The 15,509-nt window shown below is 50.0% G+C and overlaps 1 protein-coding gene across 2 annotated transcripts in view; it reads left to right on the top strand.

Annotated features, from left to right (window-relative positions):
- Nucleotides 1–6,467: 6,467 nt before the first annotated feature.
- The window catches only part of LOC139260782 (desmoglein-2-like), a 106,603-nt gene continuing 97,561 nt past the window's right edge, over nucleotides 6,468–15,509 (top strand). For both annotated transcript variants that reach the window (XM_070877035.1, XM_070877034.1), the window contains exon 1: nucleotides 6,468–6,620. In XM_070877035.1, the coding sequence (XP_070733136.1) occupies nucleotides 6,579–6,620 (42 nt within the window). In that variant the 5' untranslated portion in view covers nucleotides 6,468–6,578. The remainder of the gene's footprint in view (nucleotides 6,621–15,509) is intronic.

The raw sequence follows: 15,509 nt of genomic DNA, 5'->3' as shown, positions 1-15,509 counted from the left end.
GATCGAACCTACAGTCCCTCAGCGGTGATCGGGCCTACACTCCTCCACGACGATCGGGCCTACACTCCCCCACGACGATCGAGCCTACACTCCCCCAGCGGTGATCGGGCCTACACTCCTCCACGACGATCGGGCCTACACTCCCCCACGACGATCGAACCTACACTCCCCCAGCGGCGATCGAACCTACACTCCCCCAGCGGTGATCGAACCTACACTCCTCCAGCGGCGATAGGGCCTACACTCCTCCAGCGGCGATCGAGCCTACACTCCCCCAGCGGCGATAGGGCCTACACTCCCCCACGACGATCGGGCCTACACTCCCCCAGCGGCGATAGGGCCTACACTCCTCCAGCGGCGATCGAACCTACACTCCCCCAGCGGCGATCGAACCTACACTCCCCCAGCGGCAATCGAACCTACACTCCCCCACGATGATCGAACCTACACTCCCCCAGCGGTGGTCGAACCTACACTCCTCCAGCGGCAATCGAACCTACACTCCTCCAGCGGCGATCGAACCTACACTCCCCCAGCGGCGATCGAACCTACACTCCCCCAGCGGTGATCGAACCTACACTCCCCCAGCGGCGATCGAACCTACACTCCCCCAGCGGCGATCGAACCTACACTCCCCCAGCGGCGATCGAACCTACACTCCCCCAGCGGTGATCGAGCCTGCACTCCCCCAGCGGTGATCGGGCCTACACTCCTCCAGCGGTGATTGGGCCTACACTCCCCCAGGACGATCGGGCCTACACTCCTCCAGCGGTGATCAGGCCTCACTCCTCCAGCGGTGATCGGGCCTACACTCCCCCACGGTGATCAGGCCTCACTCCTCCAGCGGTGATCGGGCCTACACTCCCCCACGGTGATCGGGCCTACACTCCCCCAGCGGTGATCGAGCTTACACTCCTCCAGCGGTGATCGAACCTACACTCCTCCAGCAGTGATCGAGCCTACACTCCTCCAGCGGTGATCGAACCTACACTCCTCCAGCGGTGATCGAACCTACACTCCTCCAGCGGTGATCGAGCCTACACTCCTCCAGCGGTGATCGAACCTACACTCCTCCAGCGGTGATCGAGCCTACACTCCTCCAGCGGTGATCGAACCTACACTCCTCCAGCTGTGATCGAACCTACACTCCTCCAGCGGTGATCGAACCTACACTCCTCCAGCGGTGATCGGGCCTACACTCCCCCACGGTGATCGAACCTACACTCCCCCAGCGGTGATCGAGCCGACACTCCTCCAGCGGTGATCGAACCTACACTCCTCCAGCGGTGATCGAACCTACACTCCTCCAGCGGTGATCGAACCTACACTCCACCAGCGGTGATCGAACCTACACTCCTCCAGCAGTGATCGAACCTACACTCCTCCAGCGGTGATCGAACCTACACTCCTCCAGCGGTGATTGAACCTACACTCCTCCAGCGGTGATCGAGCCTACACTCCCCCAGCGGTGATCGAACCTACACTCCCCCAGCGGTGATCAAACCTACACTCCTCCAGCGGCAATCGGGCCTACAATCCCCCAGCGGTGATCGAAGCTACACTCCTCCAGCGGCGATCGGGCCTACACTCCTCCAGTGGTGATTGGGCCTACACTCCCCCACGGCGATCGAACCTACACTCCTCCAGCGGTGATCGAACCTACACTCCACCAGCGGTGATCGAACCTACACTCCTCCAGCGGCGATCGAACCTACACTCCCCCAGCGGTGATCGAACCTACACTCCTCCAACGGTGATCGAACCTACACTCCTCCAGCGGTGATCGAGCCTACACTCCCCCAGCGGTGATCGAACCTACACTCCTCCAACGGTGATCGAACCTACACTCCTCCAGCGGTGATCAAGCCTACACTCCTCCAGCGGTGATCGAACCTACACTCCTCCAGCGGTGATCGAACCTACACTCCTCCAGCGGCGATCGAACCTACACTCCTCCAGCGGTGATCGAACCTGCACTCCCCCAGCGGTGATCGAACCTACACTCCTCCAACGGTGATCGAACCTACACTCCTCCAGCGGTGATCGAACCTACACTCCCCCAGCGGTGATCGGGCCTACACTCCCCCACGGTGATTGGGCCTACACTCCCCCACGGTGATTGGGCCTACACTCCCCCACGGTGATCGGGCCTACACTCCCCCACGGTGATCGGGCCTACACTCCCCCAGCGGCGATTGTGCCTACACTCCCCCACGGCGATCGGGCCTACATTCCCCCACAGTGCTCGGGCCTACACTCCCCCCCAGCGGTGATCGGGCCTCACTCCACCAGCGGCAATCGGGCCACTCCTCGACGGCGACCATAGGTGACCTCCTCCTTCAGTGACGACAGGAGCTCTCCTTCTCCTCCTCCAACACGTGGTGAGCATCATGGCTGTGACCTCCCTGAACCCCCCGCTCTGAACCCCAGTGGACCACTGACACCCCCAATGCCTGCCTCTAGACAAGCCTCAGACCACCGACCATCAAGGGCACTACACGGCGCCAAGCTGGCAGCCAACATCTCGCCATAGGCACCTAGGCTCATGCAGTAGTGCCTGGTCTCCAGTCATCTTGGACCCCCTTGCCACTGGACCAAGACCTTGCTCAGCTAAGCCCTTGTGGTAGCTGGTGTGCAATGACCACCCAACGTTAAAAGAACTCACGCGTAGGTATCTTCCACTCCTCTAACATGAAGTTCGGGACCTGGAACGTCAGGACCATCATGGACAACTCCAACAGCGACAGGCCGGAACGCCGCACCGCCATAGTTACCCGGGAACTTAGACGACTTGGCATCGACATCGCCGCCCTAAGCGAGACCCGGCGGGCAGGGGAAGGCCAGCTCAAGGAACAAGGTGGAGGTTACACCTTCTTCTGGAAAGGGAAACCAGAGGAAGAATGCCGCCTCCATGGAATCGGTTTCGCCATCAGAAACGAGCTGGTCGACTGCCGCAAAGCCTCCCCCTGCGGGGTTAATGAATGCCTCATGACTTCGACTCACCCTATCCCGGAACCAATTAAAAAGTACTTGGATGTGCATTTTAAGTGCCGTAACCTACAGGGTTACAGACCTAGAGCTAGAAAGTGGGATTATGCTGGCGCGGACACGATGGGCCAAAATGGCCTCCTTCCGTGCTGTAAACTTCCCCTTCCTCTCCCTCCTCTCTCTCCTCCTTCTCTCCTCCCCCTCCACTCCTCTCTCTCCCCTTCACCCATTTCCCCTGACCCCTTCCCCTCCCTCTCCCCACCACTGCCCCCTCCAGATCTCCCCTTCCCCCTATCCCCTCTCTCATCCCTTCTCTCTCCCCTCCCACTCCCCCTCTTCCCTCACCACTCCCATCCCTCCCCCACCACTCCCATCCCTCCCCCCCACACCCAGCCATCGTCCCACTCCCCATTTTCCCTCCTCTCTTCCTACCCCTTCACCCTTTCCCCCTCTGCCCCTCCTCCCCTTTCTCACTCTTCCTCCTCTCTCCCTCCCGCTTACAACTTCTGCCCTTCCCCCCCTTGCTCTCCCCTCCCCTCTCCGCTGCCCTCTCCCCTCCCCCTTCTGCCCACCATTCCTTTGCCTCTCCCCCTCCCCTCTCCCTCTGTCCTTTTCCTCCCCTCCTTTCTCTTCTAATTTCTCCCTCTCCCCTCCATTCTCCCCTTCTTCCCCTTGGGCTAAACAAACTGGTAGCAATGCGGTGGAGGAGGATTTCCTGGAGTGTATTAGGAATGGTTTTCAAGACCAATATGTCCAGGAACCAACTAGAGAGCTGGCCATCCTAGACTGGGTCTTGTGTAATGAGAGAGGATTTATTAGCAATCTGGTCGTGCGAGCCCCTTGGGGAAGGGTGACCATAATATGGTAGAATTCTTCATTAAGATGGAGAGTGACAGAGTTAATTCAGAGACTAGGGTCCTGAACTTAAAGAAAGGTAACTTCGATGGTATGAGACGTGAATTGGCTAGGATAGACTGGCAAATGATACTTGAAGGGTTGACAGTGGATAAGCAATGGCAAACATTTAAAGATCACATGGATGAACTTCAGCAATTGTACATCTCTGTCTGGTGTAAAAATAAAACGGGGAAGTTGGCTCAACCGTGGCTAACAAGGGAAATTAGGGATAGTGTTAAATCCAAGGAAGAGGCATATAAATTGGCCAGAAAAAGCAGCAAACCTGAGGACTGGGAGAAATTTAGAATTCAGCAGATGAGGACAAAGGGTTTAATTCAGAGGTGGAAAATAGAGTATGAGAGTCAGCTTGCAGGGAACATAAAAACTGACTGCAAAAGCTTCAATAGATAGGTGAAGAGAAAAAGATTAGTGAAGACAAATGTAGGTCCCTTGCAGTCAGAATCAGGTGAATTTATAATGGGGAACGAAGAAATGGCAGACCAATTGAACAAATACTTTGGTTCTGTCTTCACTAAGAAAGACACAAATAACCTTCCGGAAATACTAGGGGACCGAGGGTCTAACGAGGAGGAACTAAAGGAAATCCTTATTAGTCAGCAAATTGTGTTAGGGAAATTGATGGGATTGAAGGCCGATAAATCCCCAGGGCTTGATAGTCTGCATCCCAGAGTACTTAAGGAAGTGGCCCTAGAAATAGTGGATGCATTGGTGGTCATTTTCCAACATTCTATAGACTCTGGATCAGTTCCTTTGGACTGGAGGGTAGCTAATGTAACCCCACTTTTTAAAAAAGGAGGGAGAGAGAAAACAGGGAATTATAGACCGGTCAGCCTGACATCGGTGGTGGGGAAAATGTTTGAATCAATTATTAAAGATGAAATAGCAGCCCATTTGGAAAGCAGTGACAGGATCGGTCCAAGTCAGCATGGATTTATGAAAGGGAAATCATGCTTGACAAATCTTCTAGAATTTTTTGAGGATGTAACTAGTAGAGTGGACAAGGGAGAGCCAGTGGATGTGGTGTATTTAGACTTTCAAAAGGCTTTTGACAAGGTCCCACACAAGAGATTAGTGTGCAAAATTAAAGCACATAGTATTGGGGGTAATGTACTGACGTGGATGGAGAACTGGTTGGCAGACAGGAAGCAAAAAGTAGGAATAAACGGGTCCTTTTCAGAATGGCAGGCAGTGACTAGTGGGGTGCCGCAGGGCTCAGTGCTGGGACCCCAGCTATTTACAATGTACATTAATGATTTAGATGAAGGAATTGAATCTAATATCTCCAAGTTTGCAGATGACACTAAGCTGGGTGGCAGTGTGAACTGTGAGGAGGATGCTAAGAGGTTGCAGGGTGACTTGGACAGGTTAGGTGAGTGGGCAAATACATGGCAGATGCAGGATAATGTAGATAAGTGTGAGGTTATCCACTTTGGTGGTAAAAACAGGAAGGCAGATTATTATCTGAATGGTGACAGGTTAGTAAAAGGGGAGGTGCAACGAGACTTGGATGTCATGCTACACCAGTCATTGAAAGTTGATATGCAGGTACAGCAGGCGGTGAAGAAGGCAAATGGCATGTTGGCCTTCATAGCGAGAGGATTTGAGTATAGGAGCAGGGAGGTCTTACTACAGTTGTACAGGGCCTTGGTGAGGCCACACCTTGAATATTGTGTTCAGTTTTGGTCTGCTAATCTGAGGAAGAACATTCTTGCTATTGAGGGAGTGCAACGATGGTTCACCAGACTGATTCCCGGGATGATAGGACTGACTGTCATAAAGGCTGGATCGACTCGGCTTATATTCAATGGAATTTGGAAGAATGAGATAGAATCTCATCGAAACATATAAAATTCTGACGGGTTTAGACAGGTTAGATGCAGGAAGAATGTTCCCGATGTTGAAGTCCAGAACCAGGGGACACAGTCTAAGGATAAGGGGTAAGCCATTTAGGACCGAGATGAGGAGAAACTTCTTCACCCAGAGAATTGTGAACCTGTGGAATTCTCTACCGCAGAGAGTTGTTGAGGCCAATTCGTTAGATATATTCAAAAGGGAGTTAGATGTGGTCCTTACGTCCAAAGGGATCGGGTGTATGGAGAGAAAGCAGGAAAGAGGTACTGAGATGAATGATCAGCTATGATCATATTGAATGGTGGTGCAGGCTCGAAGGGCCGAATGGCCTACTCCTGCACCTATTTTCTATGTTTCTATGTTTCCATCCTCCCCCTCCTCCCGCACTTTCTCCCTCTCCCCTCTGCCTTCTCCTCCGTCACGCTCTCCGCTTCCCTCTCTTCCCTCCCCTCTTCCTCCTCCCCTCCTTTTTCCTCCCCTTTGTCCCTGTCCACTTTCTCCACCCACCTCTTTCCCCCTCCCCCTCTATCCCCCTGTCTCCCTTTCCCTCTCCCCGCCTTGCCCTCCTCTCTTCCTCCCTCTCCTCTCCCCCTCTCTCCCCTGCTCCCTCCCTCTCCTCTCCCCTGCCCTCTCGCGGTGGCCCCGCCCCCCCCCTATGACGCGGGGGGCGGGGCCGAAGGCACCTGGGCCGCTGACGTCAGTGTGTGGTTGAGCAGGTGAGGTGCCGCCCGGGACCCGGAGACACTCGGAATCTGAGAGACAACCTGGGCTCACTGGCACTGATACTCCGGCCACTAGGACAGCGCAGACTGAGCCCAGAGATGTGGATCCGGGCTGGACTACTCCTTCTGTCCCTCCTCCTGGTGAGCACAACTTTACCGTTTCATTGAAAACCTTTGCTTCTTTTGCTTGATGCTAAAGGCGTCCTGTCCTGTCCTGTGCTGTGCTGAACTTCACAGCTCTCAATCTGTCCTTACTTTGAGCCACTTTTTCTCTCTGGATTCCCTGGTTTGTTGGTTGACCCACAGTGTGCCGGTGCTTTCCAACAATATCGATTGCAATCTCCTCCATGTGGCTGTCTTAGCTTGCACCCGCTGGGAAAAGCAGTGTTTGTTATTTTAAATAATCCCAGCCTTATAACGTTGATGCTTCAATGAAAACTAGTTGATTTTTTAACTCACTTTGGCAAACAGCAACTTGCATTTATGTAGCGCCTTTAGTAAAACGTTCCGCCGCGCTTCGCAGGAGCGTAATCCGGCAAAATGTCAGACAGCGAGCCACATTAGGACAGGCGACCAAAAGTTTGGTTGGAGTGGCAGGTTTTAAGGCGCGTCTTTAAAGGAGGACGGGGAGGTTTAGGGAGGGAATGCCAGAGGTTGGGAGCGGGGCAGCTGAAGGCACGGCTGCCAAGGGGCAGAGCGATTAAAATCGGGGACCTACAAGAAGTCAGAATCGGAGGAGCGCAGAGATCTCGGAGGGTTGTGCGGCTGGAGGAGGTTATCGAGATAGGGAGGCGGGGGAGCGAGGCCACGAAGGGGTTTGAAAGCCAGGATGAGAATTTTAAAATCGAAGGGTGGGGGACGGGGAGGGGAGAGTGTCGGAGGAGGAGGGGCGAACGTGTCATGGGTCAGCATGTGGGTCAGCGAGCACAGGGGGTTGATGGGTGAACGGGAGTTGCTGCGAGTTGGGATACGGGGCCAGCCGAGTTTTGGGCAAGCTCGTGTTTATTATTGACAGCGTACATGAAATTGCAACTCGTATTATTGAAAAAGTGGGCAGTAACCTGAAGTGTAAAAGATTTGGGGGGGTGGTGGGGAGGGATGGTTAGATTTTACTCTGCACTTGGGGCAGTGATCAGGTTGGAGAGGGTCACCCACCCGATGTAGAATCCGTCTGATTTTCATTGCATTGAGACAGAAATCAGGCAGGTGGTTGTACTGAGTGCAGACACGATCACCAGCCTCTATGGGATTGCCCTGGTAATTTCCAGGAATTAAAGATTAATCTCCTGGAGACTGAAGCAGCGCTTGGGGAAAAATGGGGCGTTTTCTTTGAACGCTTGTTAATTAGTTTATTTAAAAAGATATCAGTGTTTGACCTCGCAGGGATGATAAAGGCAGAGAGATCGTACGATAAAACCTCCTGAAATATGTCTGAACAGATTTGGCCACCTTACAGATAGACCCGGTACTGCCCGATCGAGATAAGTTGGGAAATATTGACTGGGCGATTCCAGACTTTGCATTTGACAGCCTCGCCTATTGGATCACAAAGGGCAGGGCATGGGAGACCATAGCGTGACCTTTTTGAGATTCTGCAGTTATCCGTAGAATGACAGTTTTGAGATTCTGCAGAATAATGAGTTGACGCGGAGATTTCTGTGAGTCAGGGTTTCGGCACGCCCTGGTTCGGGGCCCCGGAAGAGGACAGCCCACACTGCGATATGTGTCCACACTAGGTCCGTGCAGCAGAGCTGGTCTCCAGTCGTCCTGGTTAACCCTTGCCACTGGACCAAGACCGTGTGGTGGCTGGTGTGCAACGGCCACCAAACGTTAAAAAAAATCCACGCACAGGTATCTCCCACCCTTCAACATGTAGTTCGGGACCTGGAATATTATGTCCATCATTGAAACACCTGTGAACCTTTTGACATGGAAGCAAGTCATCCTTGCTTCGAGGGACTGCCGATGATGATGACGATGATGGGTGGGAGGGGGGTACGGGGTCAGTGCAGGACAACTTGGGGTCCATTCAATTCAGTGAAATAAGAATCAAGCGGGTTCTGCAACAGTCGGGTGATCCACCATTCCAGATTGTGACTTGGGCGATTTGAAGAAAAAATAATCTAATCCAAGGTAAATTGGGAATTCTCGAATAAGCGATGACTAACTTTGGTTTCGAAAGGCTGCAAATTGTAAGAAAGAAAGATTTATATAGCGCCTTTCACGACCACCAGACGTCTCAAAGTGCTTTACAGCCCATGAAGTACTTTTGGAGTGTAGTCGCTGTTGTAATGTAGGAAACGCAGCAAGCCAATTTGCGCACAGTAAGCTCCCACAAATATCACTGTGATAATGACCAGATAATCTGTTTTTGTTATGTTGATTGAGGGATAAATATTGGCCCCAGGACACCGGGGAGAACTCCCCCTGCTCTTCTTCGAAGTAGTGCCATGGGATCTTTTACGTTCACTTGAGAGAGCAGACAGGGCCTCGGTTTAACGTCTCATCCGAAAGATGGCAACTCTGACAGCGTGGCGCTCCCTCGGCACTGCACTGGGATGTCAGCCTAGATTTATGTGCTCAAGTCCCTGGAGTGGGACTTGAACCCACAACCTTCTGACTCAGAGGCGAGGGTGCTGCCCACTGAGCCATGACTGACACTTGGTATCCTGGATAGGTTAAAGTTCAATGAAGCGTTGAGAGAAGTTGAAATCAGATACGCTCCAAGTCCTGTTCTCCATCATCCCTGCGCTCGCTGACGTCTAATGGAAAATTCTCATCCTTCTTTTCAAATCGCCCCTCCCTATCTCTGTAATCTCCTCCAGCCCTACAACCCCCCGAGATCTCTGTACTCCTCTAATTCTGGCCTCCTGAGCACCCCTGATTATAATCGCTCCACCATCGGTGGCCGTGCCTTTTGTTGCCTGGACCCCAAGCTCTGGAACTCCCTGCCTAAAACTCCCTGCCTCTCAACCTCTCTTTCCTCCTTCCAGACGCTCCTTAAAACCTACCTCTTTCCTGCCCTGATTTCTTCTTGTGTGGCTCGATGTCAAATTTAGTTTCATAGCACTCCTGTGAAGCGCCTTGGGATGTTTTACTGTGTAAAGGTGCTTTCTAAATATAGGTTGTTCTTGTATCTATTACATCTGCAGCCTTTTTCTTAAATATTTGACTCCTTGAGATTTAAAAAAAATCTGCTGACATATCAACTGTCAGACATCCAGTGTTGTTGAAAAAGAATTTAACACTTCAACTGCAATCAAGCTAAGTTTCCAAGATCACCTCAGAATCCTTTGCCATTTTCTTCTGTACATGGGCACACTGGAGAAAGGGACGTGAGAATTAGGAGCAGGAGTCGGCCATTCGGCCCCTCGAGCCTGCTCCGCCATTCAGTGAGATCACGGCTGATCTTCTACCTCAACTCCACTTTCCTGCACTGTCCCCATATCCCTTGATTCCCTTTAATGTCCGAAACATCTCTCAGAATCTATTGTTCAGGTGTGAACACACTGGGGCCCCTTGCGGTGGCACATTGTCTGAGCTTGCCCCAGTTATGTGCCAGGGCAAGTGCCCATATGTAGCCACGGGGTTCCCATTCTGACTGACTGCGACAGTTATGCAGGCATTTAGCAGCAGTCGAAGTGTCTTTTCACATCCAAGAATATAGAATTACGGCCAAGCATTGGGATTGGTGGGCGAGAGATATTGGATTGCGGATAGGATCATTATCATAGGCAGTCCCTCGTTTAACTCGACTTGCTTTCACTCTAAAAGTGAGTTCTCAGATGACTGAACAGTCGAATACGGGAATTACAGTCTCTGTCACAGGTGGGACAGACAGTGGTTGGAGGAAAGGGTGGGTGGGGAGTCTGGTTTGCCGCATGCTCCTTCCGCTGCCTGCGCTTGTTTTCTGCATGCTCTCGGCGACGAGACTCGAGGTGCTCAGCGCCCTCCCGGATGCACTTCCTCCACTTGGGGCGGACTTTGGCCAGGGACTCCCAGATGTCGGTGGGGATATTGCGCCTGGGGCTCGCTTGCCGTGTAGGAGTTCTGAGTAGAGCGCTTGCTTTGGGAGTCTCGTGTCTGGCATGTGAACAATGTGATCTGCCCAGCGGAGCTGGTCGCGTGTGGTCAGTGCTTCAATGCTGGGGATGTTGGTCTGATCGAGGACGTTAATGTTGATGCGTCTGTCCTTCCAGGGGATTTGCAGGATCTTGCGGAGACATCGCTGGTGGTATTTCTCCAGCGATTTGAGGTGTCTACTGTACATGGTCCACCTCTCTGAGCCATACAGGAGGGCGGGTATCACTACAGCCCTGTAGACCATAAGATAGAGAGGACTTGGGAGTAGACTCAAGTTGGGGAGAGAAAAAATAAAAGAAAGAACTTGCATTTCTATAGCACCTTTCACGACCTCTGGATGCCCCAAAGCGCTTTACAGTCAATGAAGTACTTTTTGGAGCACAGCTGCTGCTGTAACGTAGTCTCGGAGACTGAACAATAACTCGGGGACTGGCGCGGAGGATGAATAGCAGGAACTGTGAAGGAAAAATAAACTGAGTGATCAGCAGGATTGTTGCGTTAATGTTAAGATTGCGATAGAGTTAAGCGAGCTGGATTTACTATATAATTGCTGTTTTGTACGAAAGGTGGGGCAGTCACATTGTAAATATTGCAAATTCCTTTTGTAGTGATTTATTAACTTTCAAGGTTGATATAGTACGGGATGTGATTAAGTGGGAGGACTCTCATGCGATGCGTAACATAAACACTGACAGATCAGTTGTGCCTGTTTCGGTGCTGTTAATTCTACTTGTGAATGTGTTCATTTAGACCTTTGTACTATTTATCATTTTATTATACAAGTACAAGCCTACTATTATTTAGCAACGGGCTGCTCTCTAATATTTGGAGTCCGTGTCAACAGTCACTTTGCAATTTGATTTTTGCATGTGGTTTGTCTACATTTAATACGTGACCTGTCAGCTTTTTCACAACTGGAGCGCTTTATAAGCTATCCTTGAACTTCTGTAAGTTTTCAAAGTACTACCTTGTGGTTACCATCGACACTACAGAAATGTCAGGATACTGTCTGGTTTCCAGTTACCGAGTATCGACAACAGGCCATTCGGCCCCACAGGTCCGTGCTGGTATTTATACTCCACACGTGCCTCCTCCGATCTTTCAGAAGAATGAGAGGTGATCTTATCGAAACGTAGAAACATAGAAACATAGAAAGTAGGTGCAGGATTAGGCCATTCGACCCTTCGAGCCTGCACCACCATTCAATATGATCATGCAACTTCAATACCCCATTCCTGCTTTCTCTCCCTACCCCCTGATCCCTTTAGCCGTGAGGGCCACATCTAACTCCCTTTTGAATATATCCAACGAACTGGACCCAATATTGTTCTGTGGTAGAGAATTCCACATGCTCATAACTCTCTGAGTGAAGAAGTTTCTCCTCATCTCGGTCCTAAATGGCTTACCCCTCATCCTTAGACTGTGACTCCTGGTTCTAGACTTCCACAACATCGGGAACATTCTTCCTGCATCTAACCTGTCCAATCCCATCAGAATTTTATATGTTTCCATGAGATCCCCTCTCATTTTTCTAAATTCCAATAATATAAGCCTAGTCGATTCACTCATTCTTCATATGTCAGTCCTGCCATCCAGGGAATCAGTCTGGTGAACCTCCGCTGCACTCCCTCAATAGCAAGAACGTCCTTCCTCAGATTAGGAGACCAAAACTGAACACAATATTCAAGGTGTGGTCTCACCAAGGCCCTGTACAACTGCAATAAGACCTCCCTGCTCCTATACTCAAATCCTCTCGCTATGAAGGCCAACAAGCCTTATAAGGCATGTATAAGATTATGAGGGGGCTTGACAAAGTGGATGCAGAGAGGATGTTTCCACTGATGGGGGAGACTAGAACTAGAGGGCATGATCTTAGAATAAGGGGCCGCCCATTTAAAACTGAGATGAGGAGGAATTTCTTCTCAGAGGGTTGTAAATCTGTGGCATTCTCTGCCTCAGAGAGCTGTGGAAGCTGGGACATTGAATAAATTTAAGATAGAGATAGACAGTTTCTTAAGAACATAAGAATAAGAACATAAGAATTAGGAACAGGAGTAGGCCATCTAGCCCCTCGAGCCTGCTCCGCCACTCAACAAGATCATGGCTGATCTGGCCATGGACTCAGCTCCACTTACCCGCCCGCTCCCCGTAACCCTTAATTACCTTATTGGTTAAAAATCTATCTATCTGTGATTTGAATACATTTAATGAGCTAGCCTCAACTGCTTCCTTGGGCAGAGAATTCCACAGATTCACAACCCTCTGGGAGAAGAAATTCCTTCTCAACTCGGTTTTAAATTGGCTCCCCCATATTTTGAGGCTGTGCCCCCTAGTTCTAGTCTCCCCGACCAGTGGAAACAACCTCTCTGCCTCTATCTTGTCTATCCCTTTCATTATTTTAAATGTTTCGATAAGATCACCCCTCATCCTTCTGAACTCCGAGTAAAGACCCAGTCTACTCAATCTGTCATCATAAGGTAACCCCTCATTTCTGGAATCAGCCTAGTGAATCGTCTCTGTACCCCCTCCAAAGCTAGTATATCCTTCCTTAAGTAAGGTGACCAAAACTGCATGCAGTACTCCAGGTGCGGCCTCACCAATACCCTGTTGCAGCAGGACCTCCCTGCTTTTGTACTCCATCCCTCTCGCAATGAAGGCCAACATTCCATTCGCCTTCCTGATTACCTGCTGCACCTGCAAACTAACTTTTTGGGATTCATGCACAAGGACTCCTCGTAGGACTGCTCCTGGGCACGGCCAAGGGTGCCATCAGCCGGTCCAGGCAGCGGGCGGTCGAGGGGGTCGTTCAACCTGACTGCCTGCCTCTCTTCCGCTCTTACATCCGGCCCAGGGTGTCCTTGGAGATGGAGCACGCGGTGTCCACCGGTACGCTCGCGGCCTTCCGCGAGAGGTGGGCACCGGAGCGACTGGAGTGCATCATCACGCCCGGCAACCAAATTTTAATTTGATTTTACGTTTTAAAGTTTAATTTGTTTTAATTGCCGGTGCTTTTAGTGTCCCCCTCCCCTTTTATAGGGGGCTCTGGAGGAAAAAAATGTGATTTTAGTGCCCAAAAAAAAAGAAAAACACCAAAAAAAACACAAAAAAGAACAAAAAAAGGGCCTTGTAAATGTCTGGTGTGTCATCCAGGTCGGGTGGCATGGATTAATGTTTTATGTTTTTCAGATAAACTCCAAAAAGAGTTTCATGCACAAGGACCCCCAGGTCCCTATGCACCGCAGCACGTTGTAATTTCTCCCCATTCAAATAATATTCCCTTTTACTGTTTTTTTTTCCCAAGGTGGATGACCTCACATTTTCTGACATTGTATTCTATCTGCCAAACCTTAGCCCATTCGCTTAACCTATCTAAATCTCTTTGCAGCCTCTCTGCGTCCTCGACACAACCCGCTTTCCCACTAATCTTTGTGTCATCTGCAAATGTTGTTGCACTACACTCTGTCCCCTCTTCCAGGTCATCTATGTATATTGTAAACAGTTGTGGTCCCAGCACCGATCCCTGTGACACACCACTAACCACCGATTTACAACCCGAAAAGGACCCATTTATCCCGACTCTCTGCTTTCTGTTAGCCAGCCAATTCTTGATCCATGCTAATACATTTCCTCTGACTCCGCGTACCTTTATCTTCTGCAGTAACCTTTTGTGTGGCGCATTTTGGAAATCTAAATACACCACATCCATCGGTACACCTCTATCCACCATGCTCGTTATATCCTGAAAGAATTCCAGTAAATTAGTTGAACATGATTTCCCCTTCATGAATCCATGTTGCGTCTGCTTGATTGCACTATTCCTATCTAGATGTCCTGCTATTTCTTCCTTAATGATAGCTTCAAGCATTTTCCCCACTACAGATGTTAAACTAACCGGCCTATAGTTACCTGCTTTTTGTCTGCCCCCTTTTTTAAACAGGCGTTACATTAGCTGCTTTCCAATCCGCTGGTACCTCCACAGAGTCCAGACAATTTTGGTAGATTATAACGAATGCATCTGCTATAACTTCCACCATCTCTTTTAATACCCTGGGATGCATTTCATCAGGACCAGGGGACTTATCTACCTTGAGATCCATTAGCCTGTCCAGCATTACCCCCCTAGTGATAGTGATTGTCTCAAGGTCCTCCCTTCCCACATTCCTGTGACCAGCAATTTTTGGCATGGTTTTTGTGTCTTCCACTGTGAAGACCGAAGCAAAATAATTGTTTAAGGTCTCAGCCATTTCCACATTTCCCATTATTAAATCCCCCTTCTCATCTTCTAAGGGACCAACATTTGCTTTAGTCGCTCTTTTCCGTTTTATATATCGGTAAAAGCTTTTACTATTTGTTTTTATGTTTTGCGCAAGTTTACTTTTGTAATCTATCTTTCCTTTCTTTATTGCTTTCTTAGTCATTCTTTTTTGTCGTTTAAAATGTTCCCAATCTTCTAGTTTCCCACTAACCTTGGCCACCTTATACGCATTGGTTTTTAATTTGATACTCTCCTTTATTTCCTTGGTTATCCACGGCTGGTTATCCCTTCTCTTACCGCCCTTCTTTTTCACTGGAATATATTTTTGTTGAGCCCTATGAAAGAGCTCCTTAAAAGTCCTCCACTGTTCCTCAATTGTGCCACCGTTTAGTCTGTGTTTCCAGTCTACTTTAGCCAACTCTGCCCTCATCCCACTGTAGTCCCCTTTGTTTAAGCATAGTACGCTCCTTTGAGACACTACTTCCTCACCATCAATCTGTATTACAAATTCAACCACACTGTGATCACTCATTCCGAGAGGATCTTTTACTAGCAGATCGTTTATTATTCCTGTCTCATTACACAGGACCACATCTAAGATAGCTTGCTCCCTTGTAGGTACTGTAACATACTGTTCTAAGAAACAATCCCCTATGCAATCTATGAATTCCTCCTCAAGGCTACCCCGTGCG

Source organism: Pristiophorus japonicus, chromosome 1, assembly GCF_044704955.1.
Source record: "Pristiophorus japonicus isolate sPriJap1 chromosome 1, sPriJap1.hap1, whole genome shotgun sequence".
Taxonomy (NCBI): domain Eukaryota; kingdom Metazoa; phylum Chordata; class Chondrichthyes; family Pristiophoridae; genus Pristiophorus; species Pristiophorus japonicus.
Note: the sequence above shows the minus strand (reverse complement) of the source record. Positions and strands in the feature narration are given on the sequence as shown.